Genomic DNA, 15,601 nt, shown 5'->3' with positions numbered 1-15,601 from the left:
TTGGATCGAGTGCTGTAACTATTTTTAGAAATCTCACATTGGTACCTTCTTTGCGTTTTGTTAAATTTGCAGTGAAAGTGTTCTTAAAAATGAACATGTGCTGAGTCATCATTGAGACTACTATAACATGAAATATATGGCAGAATGTGGGTAAAACAGAGCAGGTGACATACAATTCTCCCCCCAGGAGTTCAGTCACAAAAAAATATTGCATTAATTAAATTTAACAAGCATCATCAAAAGAAGCATGTCTTCTGGAATGGCACCTGAAGCATGAAGGGGCATATGAATGTTTAGCATATATGGCACATAATACCTTGTAATGCTGGCTACAAAAGTGCCGTCCGAACGCCTGTTCTGACTTTCTGGTGAAATTGTAAAGAAGTGGGCAGCATTATCTCCTGTAAATGTAAACTTGTTTGTCTTAGCGATTGGCTGAACAAGAAATAGGACTGAGTGGACTTTTAGGTGCTAAGGTTTTACATTGTTTTGTTTTTGAGTGCAGTTATGTAACAAAAAAAAATCTACATTTGTAAGTTGCATTTTCATGATAAAGAGATTGCACTACAGTACTTGTAAGAGGTGAACTGAAAATACTATCTATCATTTTTACAGTGCAAATATTTGTAATTAAAAATAATATAAAGTGAGCAGTGAACACTTTGTATTCTGTTGTAATTAAAATCAATATATTTGAAAAATGTAGAAAAACATCCAAAAATATTTAATAAATTTCAATTGATAGTCTATTGTTTAATTGCAGTTTTAATTGCACTGTTAATTGCAAGTAATTTTTTTAAATCGCGATTAATTTTTGAGTTAAGCACGTGAGTTCACTGCAATTGACAGTCCTATTTTCCATATAATTTTTTTTTCATGTGGCAGTAAGTGCTTTATAAATACTATAAACTAGCCTCACAAAATAGTAACAAAGCTCACAGCTTTTGCATTTTCTTTAAGAATTAAAGATGTTTTATTCTCAATGTCTTTTAAATTTGTCTGTATAGTTTATTGCTTTTTGATAACTAACTTCAGTGAATTATTCTTCTAACAGAACCCAAAATGCCATTTTGAGGTTCACTTCACAGGGGAAAAAAAACAAACAAAAAACCTAATGGGAAAGATATTATGAGGATCAGAAATAGTTTATTATAGTGGAGAACCTGTACTATTTCTTAATTCAGATTTTATTTATGCATTTCATTAGTCCAGTCCTTCAAAGCAGCTTTGTCACAATGACTGGAATGGGAGCAGCAGCAGGCTCTAAATCTTCCCTGTAATTCAACTTCGCATGTAAGAAGTTCTCAAACACCAAAATGAAATGCTGCAACCACACATCACATACAAACAGAGGTTATTGTGCCTTTTTTTCTTGTGTACCTATATTTGTATGAAACTGCTTAGGCATCCAAAAAGCGTAGATCCTTACAGAATATATGTGTTGAAAGCATTTTTGGGTAGCCTCCAACAGTTTTATATCAGAAATATAAAAATTTTAATACACTTTAAGGTTATTGTTTTACATTTCTGGAAAAATTGAGAGAAAGTGTCAATTATAATTTTGAAGAGAAACTGTGTGTGGAATTGTCAATCCAAAAACACTTGTTGAATGAGCCAATACATTTAGAGGGTTTTGTAGCTCAATAAATTTAGTGGTAATTTAATGAGATCCTCTTAATCAATTAAGTACAGTTGCAAAAAAAAAAAAAAAAAAACCCCACAAAACTGAAATTTGCAAAAATGTTTCCCAATTACCCTTTTTCCCCCCCTCCCAGTTGTCTTACAGCTCTTAACCTAGCTAGAAGTGTTGGCAGTGTAACAAATATCTTCATCGTTTGTCCAATTTTTAGCTTCTAGAACAAAGACCTCAGTTTTTTCAAGGTGTTTTCTGGTCATCTGTTTTCCTACTAGATTCTTCTGAAAAAAGAATAGGTGTAAAGCATAAAGATAATGTGCTTCAAAGGTCATCCTCATGGACCCATAACCCACCACTGTACTTGAATGGCAAAGCAACACAGAGTGAAAAAGGACCCTGCAGGTGTTTATAACTAAAAATAGTGGAAAACTCACAAGCACTGGAAAGTCAACGAGTAACTATTTCAGACATGTATAAACACTAGCTTTGTTGCATGTAAGAGCCACAAAATATGGAAATAAGAAGGGTGAAATGCTGTGACTAACTCCTGACACTTCAAAATGATTAATAATCCAATATGGTCTTCTTTAAAATTTATGTTGACATTCATGATCAGATCAACTCATTCACCTACTGCTTGTAAGACTGCCTGATGCACGTATTATATACGAATGATCTAGCTCCTATGATCATGCATGTATTACGTATTAAGGATCTAGCTCCAATCCTGAGAGGTGCTGGAGACTTCCTGGAAAGTGAGAGTATCCTCAATTCCCAGTGAAGTATCTCCCATTAAGTGCTTAGCACTTTGCAGGATCAGATCCTTTGCAATTTCTTAACTTTTTATAAGTTTGGCTGCTATTAGTGGGAAACCCTATCCTCTTTATTCCCTTTCATAGATGCAGAGGGCTCTGGATACAGCAGAACCAGTTTTCATGTGGGCAGGAAAGCAGAATCCCAAGATTTCAAACAGGAGCACACACCTTCAGCACAAAGTTCAGCAGCTGCTCCTTCTCTGTCACTCCAGTGACTACCTGAATTGGCCAGAGGATCTGTCATTATGATCCACCAGCCTCTCCCAGCACCTTTGCGAGAGGCAAGTTAATAGGCTATAGACTCTATTCCAGCTCTGAGGTTGCAGCAGGTGCCACAAAGGAACTTTGTAGCCTGCAAAGGAGAAGGATTCTGTCTCTCCAAAGCCCAAGGGATTTTTCCCATGCCAAACACATATACGTGGGATTGGTGCAGCAAGGTAGAGTTGCATCTTTGGTAAATTTCAAATATTAATTTCAGTTTAAAAAATAAGAATTCATGCGGAAGCTTTTGCAGTAGCAGAATAGTGGTTTTTGCACATACTGTACCTGCACATCATTGACATTCATCCTTGTTCCTTCTTTCCCAACAAAGATGTCATCTATGTCAACAAGAATGTACCTATCCAAGGACAATGTGAGCTTTTTCCCAGACAGGAAAGAGACGGCATCTATAAAGATCAGCTTGTGCAGCCAAAAGTTCAAGTTGCTGCTGAAGAGAACTCTCTGAATCCCATCATGAAGCCCCAGGTCATGAACTACTGTGGCATGGAGAGCATTTTTAGTGATGGGTAGTGGGAGGTTTTCTGTAGTCTTTATTTTTGCAAATATCACTGGCTGATAGGCTGAATGATTAATCTGGAAAACTGTCCAGTCATTTCCAGGCAAGGGACCTTTATCAAGCTTAGAGGACTTAGTTACATGAAGCAATGGGGAATGAGGGTTTACACAACAGTCCTTAACACCCAGATTGCCATGAACATGGAAAGGAAAGTCCTTAAACTGAATGCTCTGCAAGCTGTTCTCGCTGCCCTTATGGAATCCAATGACACCCACACCATATTCAATACAGTATTTATCTAGAAGGCCTTTGTTCCATGAGTCCATATTCACATACTTTAAAATATTTTCATATACAATGAGAACATATTTGCCTTTATTTTTGTCTATAAGCACTGGAAGATCACCTTTCGCAGGAGCAATCTCTATGTGATACTGAAATCTGCTGGATTCTAGAATTGTTATTATATCTTGACCGAGTGTTGAGTATTGGCTTTCCACAAACACCAGCACTACGGGATCAGTCCTCATGGGATCAATGGGCTTCACTGTCTTGAGCTCCATTAACTTGTATGGCAACAGCTGAAGATCACCACATTCCACTTCTGAAGAGATCTCAGAAAGTTCATTTTCCTGTTTGTAGCCATTATACAAATAGTAAGCAGAAATAACAATGCTCACCATACAAAAAGTGGCAAGCACGATAACTGTTCTTTGAAAATGTCTGTGAAGTTTCATGATAAAACTCATGTTGTATACTTGCCTTAGACTGCTTCCAACAGCAGCAGCATTAAAAAAAACCACAACTTTTCAACAACTTGTTCCAGTCCTGCTTAATAATTTATGTCACCATTGCAGCACATATGTCTATCTTCAGCAAGCTTTAGAGAAGGTATAGTCTAAAACAAAAAGAAAAGTGTAAGTTTAATGCATCCATAAAAATATTATTGCATTTCAATTAGCTGGTAGCAGGCAAACCATTGCTAAGATAGGCTCAGAAATTAATTCAGAACTTAGGTAGTTTCTTTTGTAACTTTTGAACCAGTTCTGTTAATTCCCCTCCTCCATTATTTATTATATTCATATTCTATAACTCACAATTTTCACCTTTGCACTTCCTAATTCTACAGGACGGGAGTCAGAGAGATCCTCCACCCTACCTGTAGTCTAGCCCGAGTACTTCCAGCGTGCTTGTGTAACAAGCACCACTTTGGTCATCATCGGGAACTGAGCACAAGAGCTAAGAGACTCTACATCTTGAGTAAAAAGATCAAGGCCCAGATTTTTAAAGGGAGTTTTAATTGGAGTTAGACAGTTAGGCACCTAGTGGGATTTTCAAAAGTGCCGATCTGCATCTTTAGGCACCTAAACACCTTTTAAAATCTGGCCCTAGATCGCATAGCTGGCAGCTTTAAGAGATCACCTCTTCTGTGGATCAAGCAGAGAGAGGGACATGTTACATTATATTGAAGAGAGAGTCACACTGGCAGAGAGCTTCTGCAGACGGAGGTCCATTCCACAGAAGTATGCATATCCCCTGCCCAATTCCCACATACTGCCCCCACTTTCACAGGAAACTGTATCAATTCTGCTGCCAGTACACAAAGGAAGACAGGGATTTTGCCCACACTAAACACTTGTAAGATACAAAGCAGCACACCTAAAATTGGCAAGAGAGGAACTCCTCCCATGGAACTCAAAGTGTAGGACACAGGGCATTCCAGTGGCGTCCAGCCAAATATTTTCACGTTATATATTTCTTTTCCTGTCATTTTCCTAAAAACAAAGCAAGCAAGCAAACCCTGCCTCTCCCAACCTTCCACACATTGGAGATTTCATAACCAGATTAAAAAAAAATAAGTTAAGAGAGGTTAAGATTGTCTGCTTAAATGCACTCACTCTTGTGTGAAGATTTCTCTTGAGAAGTTAAAGTTGCATGCATACCCTTAACTCTGCCCTGTTGTGTGTGATTCCTTCATTATATGGTCACACACGATTTCTCAGATAATACAGTATAAATTACAATCTTTTCTTCTATGTTAAAGGCATATGTGTTCTACAGTGTACTATTCTGTATACATTAAGTATTTTATACTAAAAGTATACAATAAACCATGCTTATGTACGCCATATTAAATATAACACACGCCAGATTAAGTATAACACGGGGTAATAATAGAAACGTACTGGCACATGAGCCACCTAAGTTTGCAACTTATGCTCTGAGCTGTACCTAAAGAAAACTGTGGTGCTGACTAAAAAGATAATAGCTACTGATAAAATTATAGACCTATTTAAAAAAATAAACTGGAAAAATATGACAATCAAATTAAATATGAAAGAATAAAGCAAGTATTGCAAGACAGCTAACTAAGGTTGCAACAAAAATTGCATATTATATAGCATTATTTAGGAAACAGAACACATCAATGTAATTGCAGAATGTATCATATATAATACACACAGGGGTCAATATTAAGTTTGTGTTTGCAACATTTAGCTTGGTCTTTTCCTGACTTTTGAGTGCTTAACCACACATCCTCTTAATGTATTTTTAATGCAACAGAAAGAGGTATATGGTTTCTTTTTAAAAAAATCTAACACTGAAGGAGCCACAAAATTTAAAGCCAAAAGCCATTGCTTATATATGTAAAATCTACAGGGTTAAATTGTAATGGATCTCACTCACAATAGTGGGTAAATCCATTTGTAACCACAAAACCCTGCGATTTGTGTACAAACTGGCAGACGATGCCTGCCATATACCCATTATGCAAAATATACAACTGTGCATGTTTTTAGAGGTCTTTGGCCCACAACACTTTGCGCTCTGCTTCTGCCAAGTTACCAAGCTATTTTGCTAGAAATTCCTATTCCTGGCATTTTGATAATATTTATTTGAGAAAATAACTGAACAAGACCGAATAAGTTTGTGCACCACAAGAAATGCAAGAAAACAAACTAATATTTACAAATGGCTGAAGGAGAAGATTAGTAGTGAAAGAAATTTGGGCTCTTTCCTGCATCTAATACAGTCATTAGCAAAACTCCAAACTTAATTCCCAATTTAAATCAGGATTGGAGCAGGCCTTTTATTTTCAAATTTCTGATTGGGAGAGTTACTGATTGTTACTAAAAACTCAATGTCCTTTTAACTTTCTCAGCTTTAACTACATTCCAGGGGGTTGATCCTGCAAAGTGAAAGTAAGGAGTATAAACACAAGGTAAAAAGTAATGAGTAAGAAAGTGAGCTGAGGGGAACCCAATCTTGCTTTAACAGTAGCTTTAGAATATGTCACCCAAGTTTTTCCTGCTTAACAGGACTAGGGAAAAGTTGTGAAAGCATAGCTATATTTCTCATATGATGGGGATTACATTTAAGCCCATGTCTTGCCAGAAAAATTCATTCTCTGCCCATATCTTTCCCCTTTTTACCCTGTTCTTGAGAGTAAAGAAACGGTGCACAGATGTATTAAGACTTAGCACACGCAGTGGAAAGGCTTACACCTAGCTCTTATCTTTACTCACAACTGGACATAACAGTCACTCACATTTGCACTGAAGCACAACAAATTGCCCTCCCTGTTGCACACTGTGTTCAAAGCCCCAAAGCATAAAGGTGAATTGTTCAGGATTGGGGGGGGGGGGGGGGGGGGAATCCTGGCTCTAGAAAGTAGAGACAGCTGCCTGAAAAGAGAATTTGCAAATTTTATTAAAAATAAAGACTAAATGACAACCTGCATGTGTTACAAGGATCAACAGAATACTTTTGAATAGTGAGCACTGTTAGATGCTTAGGCTGTTATTATCAGAGGGACTATCAGCCTACCGAGCAATAAAGAGAAGATTCATCTGATTGGAAGTAAGGTAACAAAGAGAAAGCTCAATCTTGAATGATTGAGGCAAGATTAAGAGGTTGTTTTCAGACAGGCTTCTCATTTGTGGATACAATTTGTAGAATGTTTGTGGATTTTTTTGTTTGGTTTCTAAGAACACTTATTATTATGTTGGACTTCCTGAAACCAATTTATTTTATGAAGTGATCTGAATGAAGAATTGTGGTTATCTGATTAATAAAACAAAAGAATTCCAAGCATAAGGAGCAGCACATAAGAAATCAAAAAGATATCTGAAACATCTGAGATTTGAGAAGAGTTATGAGTTTGTTGATATTGTTTTGGTTTGGTACCTTCAAAAACTTGGGACCGCTCCTCAACTAGTATAACCAACATAGCTCATTCACTTCAATTGAACCATGATGATTTACACCAGATGAGGATCTTGCCTCATATGTAAAATACCACCACAGAATCCAAAAAGAGCCCCAAACATTACACTCCCACTATTATAGGGCCTTGTACCATTATTGTACAATACTATACAATGACCTTTGAAGGAGAATGTGCCACTCAGTCTGCAGCAGTGCAAGCTACCGCTGCACTTCTTCAACACTGCACCTCAGTCCCTGTCTGAGAATCCCTAAATTGATCTTTAAGACTTTTGCATTCATTAAGTATCCACCTGCAGATTGAGACCAGAATCTATTAATCTAGGTACTACACTAGCAGGGGTAGGCAACCTTTGGCATGCAAGCTGATTTTCAGTGGCACTCACACTGCCCGGGTCCTGGCCACCAGTCCGGGGGCTCTGCATTTTAGTTTAATTTTAAATGAAGCTTCTTAAAAATTTTAAAAGCCTTATTTACTTTACATACAACAATAGTTTAATTATATATTATAGACTTATAGAAAAAGACCTTCCAAAAACATTAAAATGTATTACTGGCACACGAAACCTTAAATTAGAGTGAATAAATGAAGACTTGGCACACCACTTCTGAAAGGCTGCCGACCCCTGTACTACAACATTGCTCCTAACATGTTATCTCACAGGGCCTCCCAAAGAGGAAAAGAAATAATCTCTTTTTGTCTTCCCCATATGTAAATTTGAATAGGTAGAAATGTTTTGATATATAGACAAATAGGTTCTTCTCACATACAACAAACCTACTAAAGGAAATTTAAGTAAAGTAAATGAGCTTTGCATTAAGTTCTGAATGCAAGGGGTACCATGGTCATTCCTCCCTCTTATGGGAGCAACTTCCATAGTCCAGCTCCTGGGAAAATTCTGTCTCATATAGCCACTAGTTCTCATCCAATTAGTTGACAGTTTCATCGTTTCAACAGAACATAGCTGCAGTGGGAGGTCATACGTATAGAAGTGGTAACTGCCCAGGTAACTAGGGCCAATTCCCATAAATGGCTTTGAATATTAGGCCAGCAATCTTCAATTGGCCTCTGTGTTCAATGGTAAGCGAATGCTGAGAACAGCACCCTGCATGATGTGCTCAAAGAACCAGTGTTACTTTGCAAACAAACTGCTGTGCTTTGTGTCACTTGCACCTTTTTCTGGGTGTGTGGTTTTATTCCTGGATATAATGAACAAATCCTCAGTGTAAACCAGTGTAGCTAAATTGACTTTAATGGACCTATGCTGATTTACCAGCTGAGGATCAGGCACACTAATGGGTTGTAGTAATTGAGGCTGGAGGTCACATGTGTGTAGATCATGCATATGCCATTATTGGTTTCTAAAGCTTACACATATCAAAGCATTAAAAATGTGTATATTACCTTTGCAAAAAGATCTCTCTACTTAAGCCTATGGATCAGGACATTCAAATTCATGTAGCTGGCTTGTAGCCTCCTTTTGGTACGCATCCCTTCTAGAGTTGGGCTGTCTGTGAACATAGTGGTCACATCCCTAGCATGACAATTTGCCTCCCTCTGTATGGTAGAGCAAAAATCTGCCACAGAGAGTCCCATGGTGCAGAGGGAAGCATGTAGTCCCTTTGCATGGGTTCTCCACTAGCAGGCAATGGTCCTTTATACAATGGAAATACATTTTTTCTGTGTGCAGGATGTAAAAGATAATTGGAGAAAGTTATACTCTTGGCCATTCAGTGACATAATTAGTATTTGTGTTTTTTTAGAAATGACATCAATTCTAGGTTAATCCATCCCTGTATAGTTGGGGTCAATTTCTCAAGAAACGTACATCCAAATGGAATCCTACCCCTAGGGTGACCACACAGCAAGTGTGAAAAATTGGGACAGGGGGTTGGGGGTAATGGGAACCTATATAAGAAAAAGACTCAAAAATCGGGACTGTCCCTATAAAACCGGGACATCTGGTCACCCTACCCACCCCTCATACAAACTGAAGTCTGTTAAAATTGTGTTAGTGTTTGTCAGCAAACCTTTTAACCCACCAGAAGCGGTTTTCTTTAACTCAGCTATGTTACAAGTCTATTTTCATCTGCATAATCAATGAAAAAATTGAAAATATCCAAAACCAAAAGAGAAAATAAAGCCTATAAAAATAGTTTCCAATTTGAAGCAAGATCATTTAGTTCAACTTAAGGTTTACCTCAGCCACATATTGTATACCCTGATCCCTGTGTAGGAACAGTACAATTATGCTACACTCAGCTCCTTCTATCTTCTGGTATACATAAATTCTTCTTGACATTGCATTCTGAAGACACCTCTGATTTACAAAGAGCAAACAAAAATGATATGAAGTCAGGCCTCCCTAGTTACCCATCAAATATTATTTACTGTAAAAGATATTTCTGCAGTTACATATAGCTGCACAGATCCTTATGTCTCTCTCTCCTAACCTAACAACACATTAAAACAACATTCTAGCTCGGTTCCTTTGTACACTGACCACTGCCTCCACAGCTAAAATATGTTCAAGTTCAATATGAAAAACTGGTTTTAAATGAAAACCAGAAACAATACAAATATTTTCCATATTGTGTAGCATTAAAATTATGATTGGTACATTTTTTAACTAGACTGAACAAAAATGCCATTTTTAGACAAACAATCATGAAATATCCCAGAGAAAATAAAGCGTTGACTTGATTAGGAAGTTCTGTTGAAATTATTACATTAATGTTGCTAAACAGGCAAACCTTTGTGAATTAATGAATGACGAGGCACAAAGGAACAATGTCTATTGGCAAGCAATGGTGGTACATATGATAGTATGCATATTTTGGATCCACAATAAAAATACATACTGCTTCCAAGTACTTGGTACCAATCTCTGTCTGCCATAAAAGTCAAGCACTGAATACTCAGGAAAATACCAAATAAGAAAGCTGATATTTAGTCTATATGTTTGGAAGAGATTTTTAAATGAAAAGGATATTGATATGTGACATGTCAAGGAAAGTAATTGAAAGCTATAAGTTTCACAATTTCAGGGCTGGAACAGATGACTATCTGGGGACTTAACATTTCTAAGTGTACCAACTGACAGGTGGGATGGATTAGATGGACTAAAGATTCTTTAAAAGCATAGAAATCAGGAGGTAAACACTCTGTCCAAATCTTTCTGGCAAGTATTATTCATTTTGTTATTAAATCTCTGTACCTTCAGCTTTTTGATGTGTTGTTTTACACAGAGTGACACCAGTAGGAAATATTGCCCTATATGGAGGGGATGACTGCATAATGATCTGTTAGTAAAGGAGTTTTTAAAATTAATGAAATAGTGTTTAGAAAACTGTTGGTTTATTTAAGAAAGAAAGGTTTGAAAAAGTTTAATTTGCTAAAAAATATTTTTTTGTTTTCAACATTACTATGTGACCTCCCTTCAGTACTTTCTAGCCAAGCATCTCAAACAGCTTTACAAATATCACTAAATTTACTTATACAATATTTCTGTGAAATAAGCATTACTATCTCCATTTTTTACTGAGGCAGAAACTCAATCATACAGAAGTTAAGTGATTTGCCCCAGGTCACATAAAGTCTGTGGGTGACTCAGTTCTTCTGTCTCCCAGGTACTTTCATCATAAAACTATGCTATTTCCAACATATTCCTAACTGATGCTTGTCAAAAAGATTAAATGCAGGTATTTCATTAATGCTGAAAAACTTAGGTGAAAAACTGGATGAAAAAAACTACTTCTATTGTTTGGTCAAAAGGCCTCATATTTCCAAAACAATTATCTGGCAGGCCTGAAGAGTCAACTAATTGTTAGTAATTTACCTAGATAAAATTTCAAAAGGCTGATAGAACTTCTCAGTTATATACATAACATCTGAAATAAACATTAGCACATGCCAAATTCTGCATGGGTTTGGGATGATTTCAGACGCTAACAGCTAATGGGTTATGACTGTATTGTTAAGATATTTTATTTTTACTAACACAGCAATCAAGCAGCTCTAAGTGCCCTAAAACACTAGAGGGCAACAGTGTCACACAGAAAAACCTATTAACTGCAGGGCTGGTTTGGGTACCAGATCAGGAAGACAGATGCTAACTGAGCTAATAAATAGGAACTCTCCCGAATGCGATATACTAAACTTGGGATGAGTCGTTAAAGGCTATTTTTAGAAACGAAGCCATATCTTGCCAGTTGAAGGGTTAATAAACTACGCTGATAAATATACATCCCCGCAAATAATCGCTGCATGCATAAGTCTCCAGACCATTCACACCAGCAGAACCGCCCAGGAGCTGTAGGTCTGAACAGACCTGATTAAAATGCGAGAGGGAAAAGGTCCGTACGCACTGAAAGTTGCACCGTCACCAATAAGTACGCCCCGCAGAAGTTTGTTGGGGGGAGGGGGGACGGCCGGGAGTGAGGAGCTTAGGAGATAATAGAGTTTGGAGACTTTTCTATCTAGGCTTAAAGCACAAAATGCGAGCCCAGCCCTGCCCCAATTATTACCTCCAGGTGCACTCCAGGAACATGCCGGTGCAGCTTCCACTTCCCCTAGACCTGCTGCATGCAGCTCCTCCTGGGACGGGACGAGTGGCCGGTGCCAGTCTTTCCCTCTCTCTCTCCGCTGCCCTCCCAATCCGGTCTGCAAAGCCCCGACCGAAGCACCAGGAGGAGGCAGGCGGTACAGCCCCTGGAGCCTCCCTCACCCCAAAGGCAGAGCTTCCCTCCTTCCTCCCCCAAGCAGGGGGAGCTGGAGGTGACTCTAGGCAGCAGCCGGCGCGACCCAAGCGCCCAGGAGAAGAATGAGCCAAGCAAAGCTCTGAGCAGCCGCCGCGAAGGGCGAGGGGCTGCGCTGCAGGCGGCGGGGCGCAGCGGCGGAGCGTGGGCCAGCCAGAGCCCGCCGCCTCTAGCTCTAGCGAGCGGGACGCTGCGCGTCTTCGTGCCTCTCGCACTCGCAGAGGCGGCGGGAGGAGCGAGCGGGGGACTCCGGCTTCCCCGCCATTGGCCGGCGGAGGCTCCTCCCTTCCCCAGTCGCCTCCTACGCGGGGAGGCTTGCGCAAGGGGCTGGGTGCGTGGCTGCGGAGCTGGCCGCGGCGGCTTCTAGTCCACGCTCTGCCGCCACGCGGGGGATGGGGGCGCCTCGGCCGCCGGGGGAGCAGAGCTCCTGCACTCAGCGGCAGCCGCTCTCCGCGGCCGGCTCGCTGCTGCGCTAGGCGCCCAGCGGCACGGAGCAGCAGGGAGGCGTCGCAGGGCAGGGCGTACCGCGGACAGGGTGGGTGGGTAGTGCCTGCTGTCTCTCGCACTGTACTTTCCTGCCTCCTCCTTATTGTACCAAACGGTGTATTATTAAACGATATTTCCACCCCAAGATGCCCTCCAGGCCCCTCACGCCTACGTGTTTCATCCAGTCGCCTCTCCCCACTCTGGCTAGCTAGCTACTTACACGGCCTTCCTCTCTAGTTGTGTAGCTATTCCACCTTAGCCCCCTGGAGGTTTGTGATTGCACAGATGCATTCATGCACTGGAGGAGACCCCTGGTGTCGATGCACTGGATCTGTGTAAAGAGTGACCTGCTCCAGTTTATTTCAGGTGCCAACCCACTCCTTCACCCAATATCTTAAACTTGTCATTTCCGTAAAGAATTAGGATTGTATTTTTTGCCTCTGTCCACTCTTAGTCTGACATAGTAACTACGTCCCAGAACATGACAAACTAATCTCGAGGGTGTGTCTGTACACAGCATGTAGTGGGGAAATCTATTGCCGACCGGAATGTAGAGTGGGGACTCGCAGCCAGAATACCTACATTCAATTCCTAACTCATTATCTGATAGTGAGCAACTCACATAAGCCCTCAGTTTACACGTTTTAAACTAAGTGCGATAGTACTTACCGCCTCAGTAATTAGTATTTATAAAGCAGCCTGAAATTTGGGGATAAAAAGCACTATAGAAATACAGATAATGTTTGTGTATATACACACACCCCTACTTCATGTGTTTTGGGCATACCAAAGCCAAATATGGGGGCATAGATGACATGAGTGCTCTGGTTACAATACAAATAAGTATGAGAAATCATACATTTTGTAAAAAGAAAAGGAGTACTTGTGGCACCTTAGAGACTAACCAATTTATTTGAGCATAAGCTTTCGTGAGCTACAGCTCACTTCATCGCATACAACAGCTTATGCTCAAATAAATTGGTTAGTCTCTAAGGTGCCACAAGTACTCCTTTTCTTTTTGCAAATACAGACTAACATGACTGTTACAAATAATAATGCAAATGAAGTGTATTATCATAGCAGCTAGGAGCCCTAGCTATGGACACCGCTGATACTGTACAAACACAAAGCAAATAGATGGGTAGGGACTGTAATTTTGTTCAGTTTGTAGAGTATCTAGCACAGTGTGTCCATAGTGTTAATACTGGGAAGTACTTTGGGCCAAACCTTGTTCACTTTTCTCATGCCAGCAGTCCCATTGATTTCAGTAGGACTGGTAGCATGAATGAGAGGAGCAAGATTTGGTTCTTTATTCACTCACACATGAATAAGACTTGAAATGCAATGATAAGTGTCAGGGGCAAGGTTGATGCAGCAGCACTGCACTGAGTGGTGCTTATGAATCATCCCCCACCCCGTGTCCAATTCTGCTATTCTTACTCAAGGAAAATTCTCAGTGAAGAACATGAAAATTATTCTTTCCAGAAGAATATATTTATCATATAGTTAAGTTATAAAAGTCTCAAATTGTAACCTCAGAATCCTGTTCCTTCTTCCCCCATTATCATAAATTTAATGGGGGCAAAGGGAAGTCTAATTAAAATCCTCCAATAAAAACATACCCTTTGTAGTACAGCCTGTGTCAAATCTAAACACAGGAGACTTCTGTTTTGGACCAGATCCAGAAAACAGTGGAAATCCCAGAAAAATCAGTTCTATATGAGAGATTTGGGGATGAAATCTTTCAAGAACAGCTCACAAGTTTTCAGCACCACTGATCTGAAGTGTACCTTTGCTGTCCTTTCACTCTGTACCTAAACTTCAAACCCCATTTTAAGACCATTTTGGATTATAATCTGTACAATGCTTCCTTGGCCCATCTCTAGTTATAAGCATGACAAATTTCTATGTGTTACAAGAAATCTTTGTTATAACGTTAACCCTTCCACGTTGTTCTAACTGGTCTTTTAAATGATTTGTTTCTCAGTTAGATGTCATTCAATAAACCACACAACTTTTTTGTAGCTTTGCCAGGCTAAGTAAAGTCAGATACCTTGTTGTTTTATTACATCTTTTTATCAAATAATCTCATTTGTGTAAATTTTACTGGGGAGGACTGTGACAGTCATTTAGGTTATTGAAAACATGGAACATCTGGGAAGTAATCAGTTGCCTAGTCTTATTCTTTTGTTTTTTTAAAAAACTACTGCCTGATTTACCAGGCATAATACAAAGTTACTATAGCTAATCAGAATCCAGATTTTATTTTAAAAAAACCTTAAAAATACAAAAATGTTAACAGTGCTTAGTATATTCATTTTCTAATATTAACTAATGAATCCTTAAAATACCCTTGTGACATGGGTATTATTGTCCTTATTTTATATGGGGGGGGGGGGAGAGAAGAAGAGAAGAGGAGGAGAGAAGTGAGACAAAGATTAACCCATGATTTGCCAGAAGTCACAGAGGGACTCATTGTCTGGGTTCCAGTTAGAACTTGCCTTCCAGTGGTGAGCTCAGATCAGAACTCATCACTTCCTATTGTAATAGATGCAGTTGCACAGGAGACTAAGGGCCAGATTCTCTTCTTCGGTACACTAGCAACCTCATTGATTTCAATTGAGTTAAATGCAAGTAACTAAGATGATGAAGTGAGCTGTAGCTCACGAAAGCTTATGCTCAAATAAATTGGTTAGTCTCTAAGGTGCCACAAGTACTCCTTTTCTTTTTGTGAATACAGACTAACACGGCTGTTACTCTGAAACCTAAGAAAAGAATGTGATTTTAGGCATTCATACAGACACTCAGGCAGTTAAAAAATAATCAGTTAAGAAGCTGGCAGGGAAGAAAACAGGTCAAGCCCTATAATCTTTTTACATTAAAAATGTTCTCTATTTTACT

General features: G+C 39.3%; 1 protein-coding gene across 2 annotated transcripts in view; it reads right to left on the bottom strand.

Moving 5' to 3' along the window:
* LOC125635426 (bifunctional heparan sulfate N-deacetylase/N-sulfotransferase 3) overlaps positions 1-12,470 on the bottom strand; it is a 120,547-nt gene extending 108,077 nt beyond the window's left edge. Inside the window, exons 1-2 of one of the 2 annotated variants that reach the window (XM_048847121.2) lie at positions 11,984-12,470; positions 2,998-4,127 (exon numbers count right to left, since the gene is read on the bottom strand). In XM_048847121.2, coding sequence (XP_048703078.1) covers positions 2,998-3,978 — 981 coding nt within the window. In that variant the 5' untranslated portion in view covers positions 3,979-4,127; positions 11,984-12,470. The remainder of the gene's footprint in view (positions 1-2,997; positions 4,128-11,983) is intronic. The other variant, XM_048847122.2, reaches the window with a different exon arrangement.
* Between the last annotated feature and the right edge of the window lie 3,131 nt (positions 12,471-15,601).

This window comes from Caretta caretta, chromosome 4 (assembly GCF_965140235.1).
Source record: "Caretta caretta isolate rCarCar2 chromosome 4, rCarCar1.hap1, whole genome shotgun sequence".
In the NCBI taxonomy this organism is placed as follows: Eukaryota; Metazoa; Chordata; order Testudines; family Cheloniidae; genus Caretta; species Caretta caretta.
Note: the sequence above shows the minus strand (reverse complement) of the source record. Positions and strands in the feature narration are given on the sequence as shown.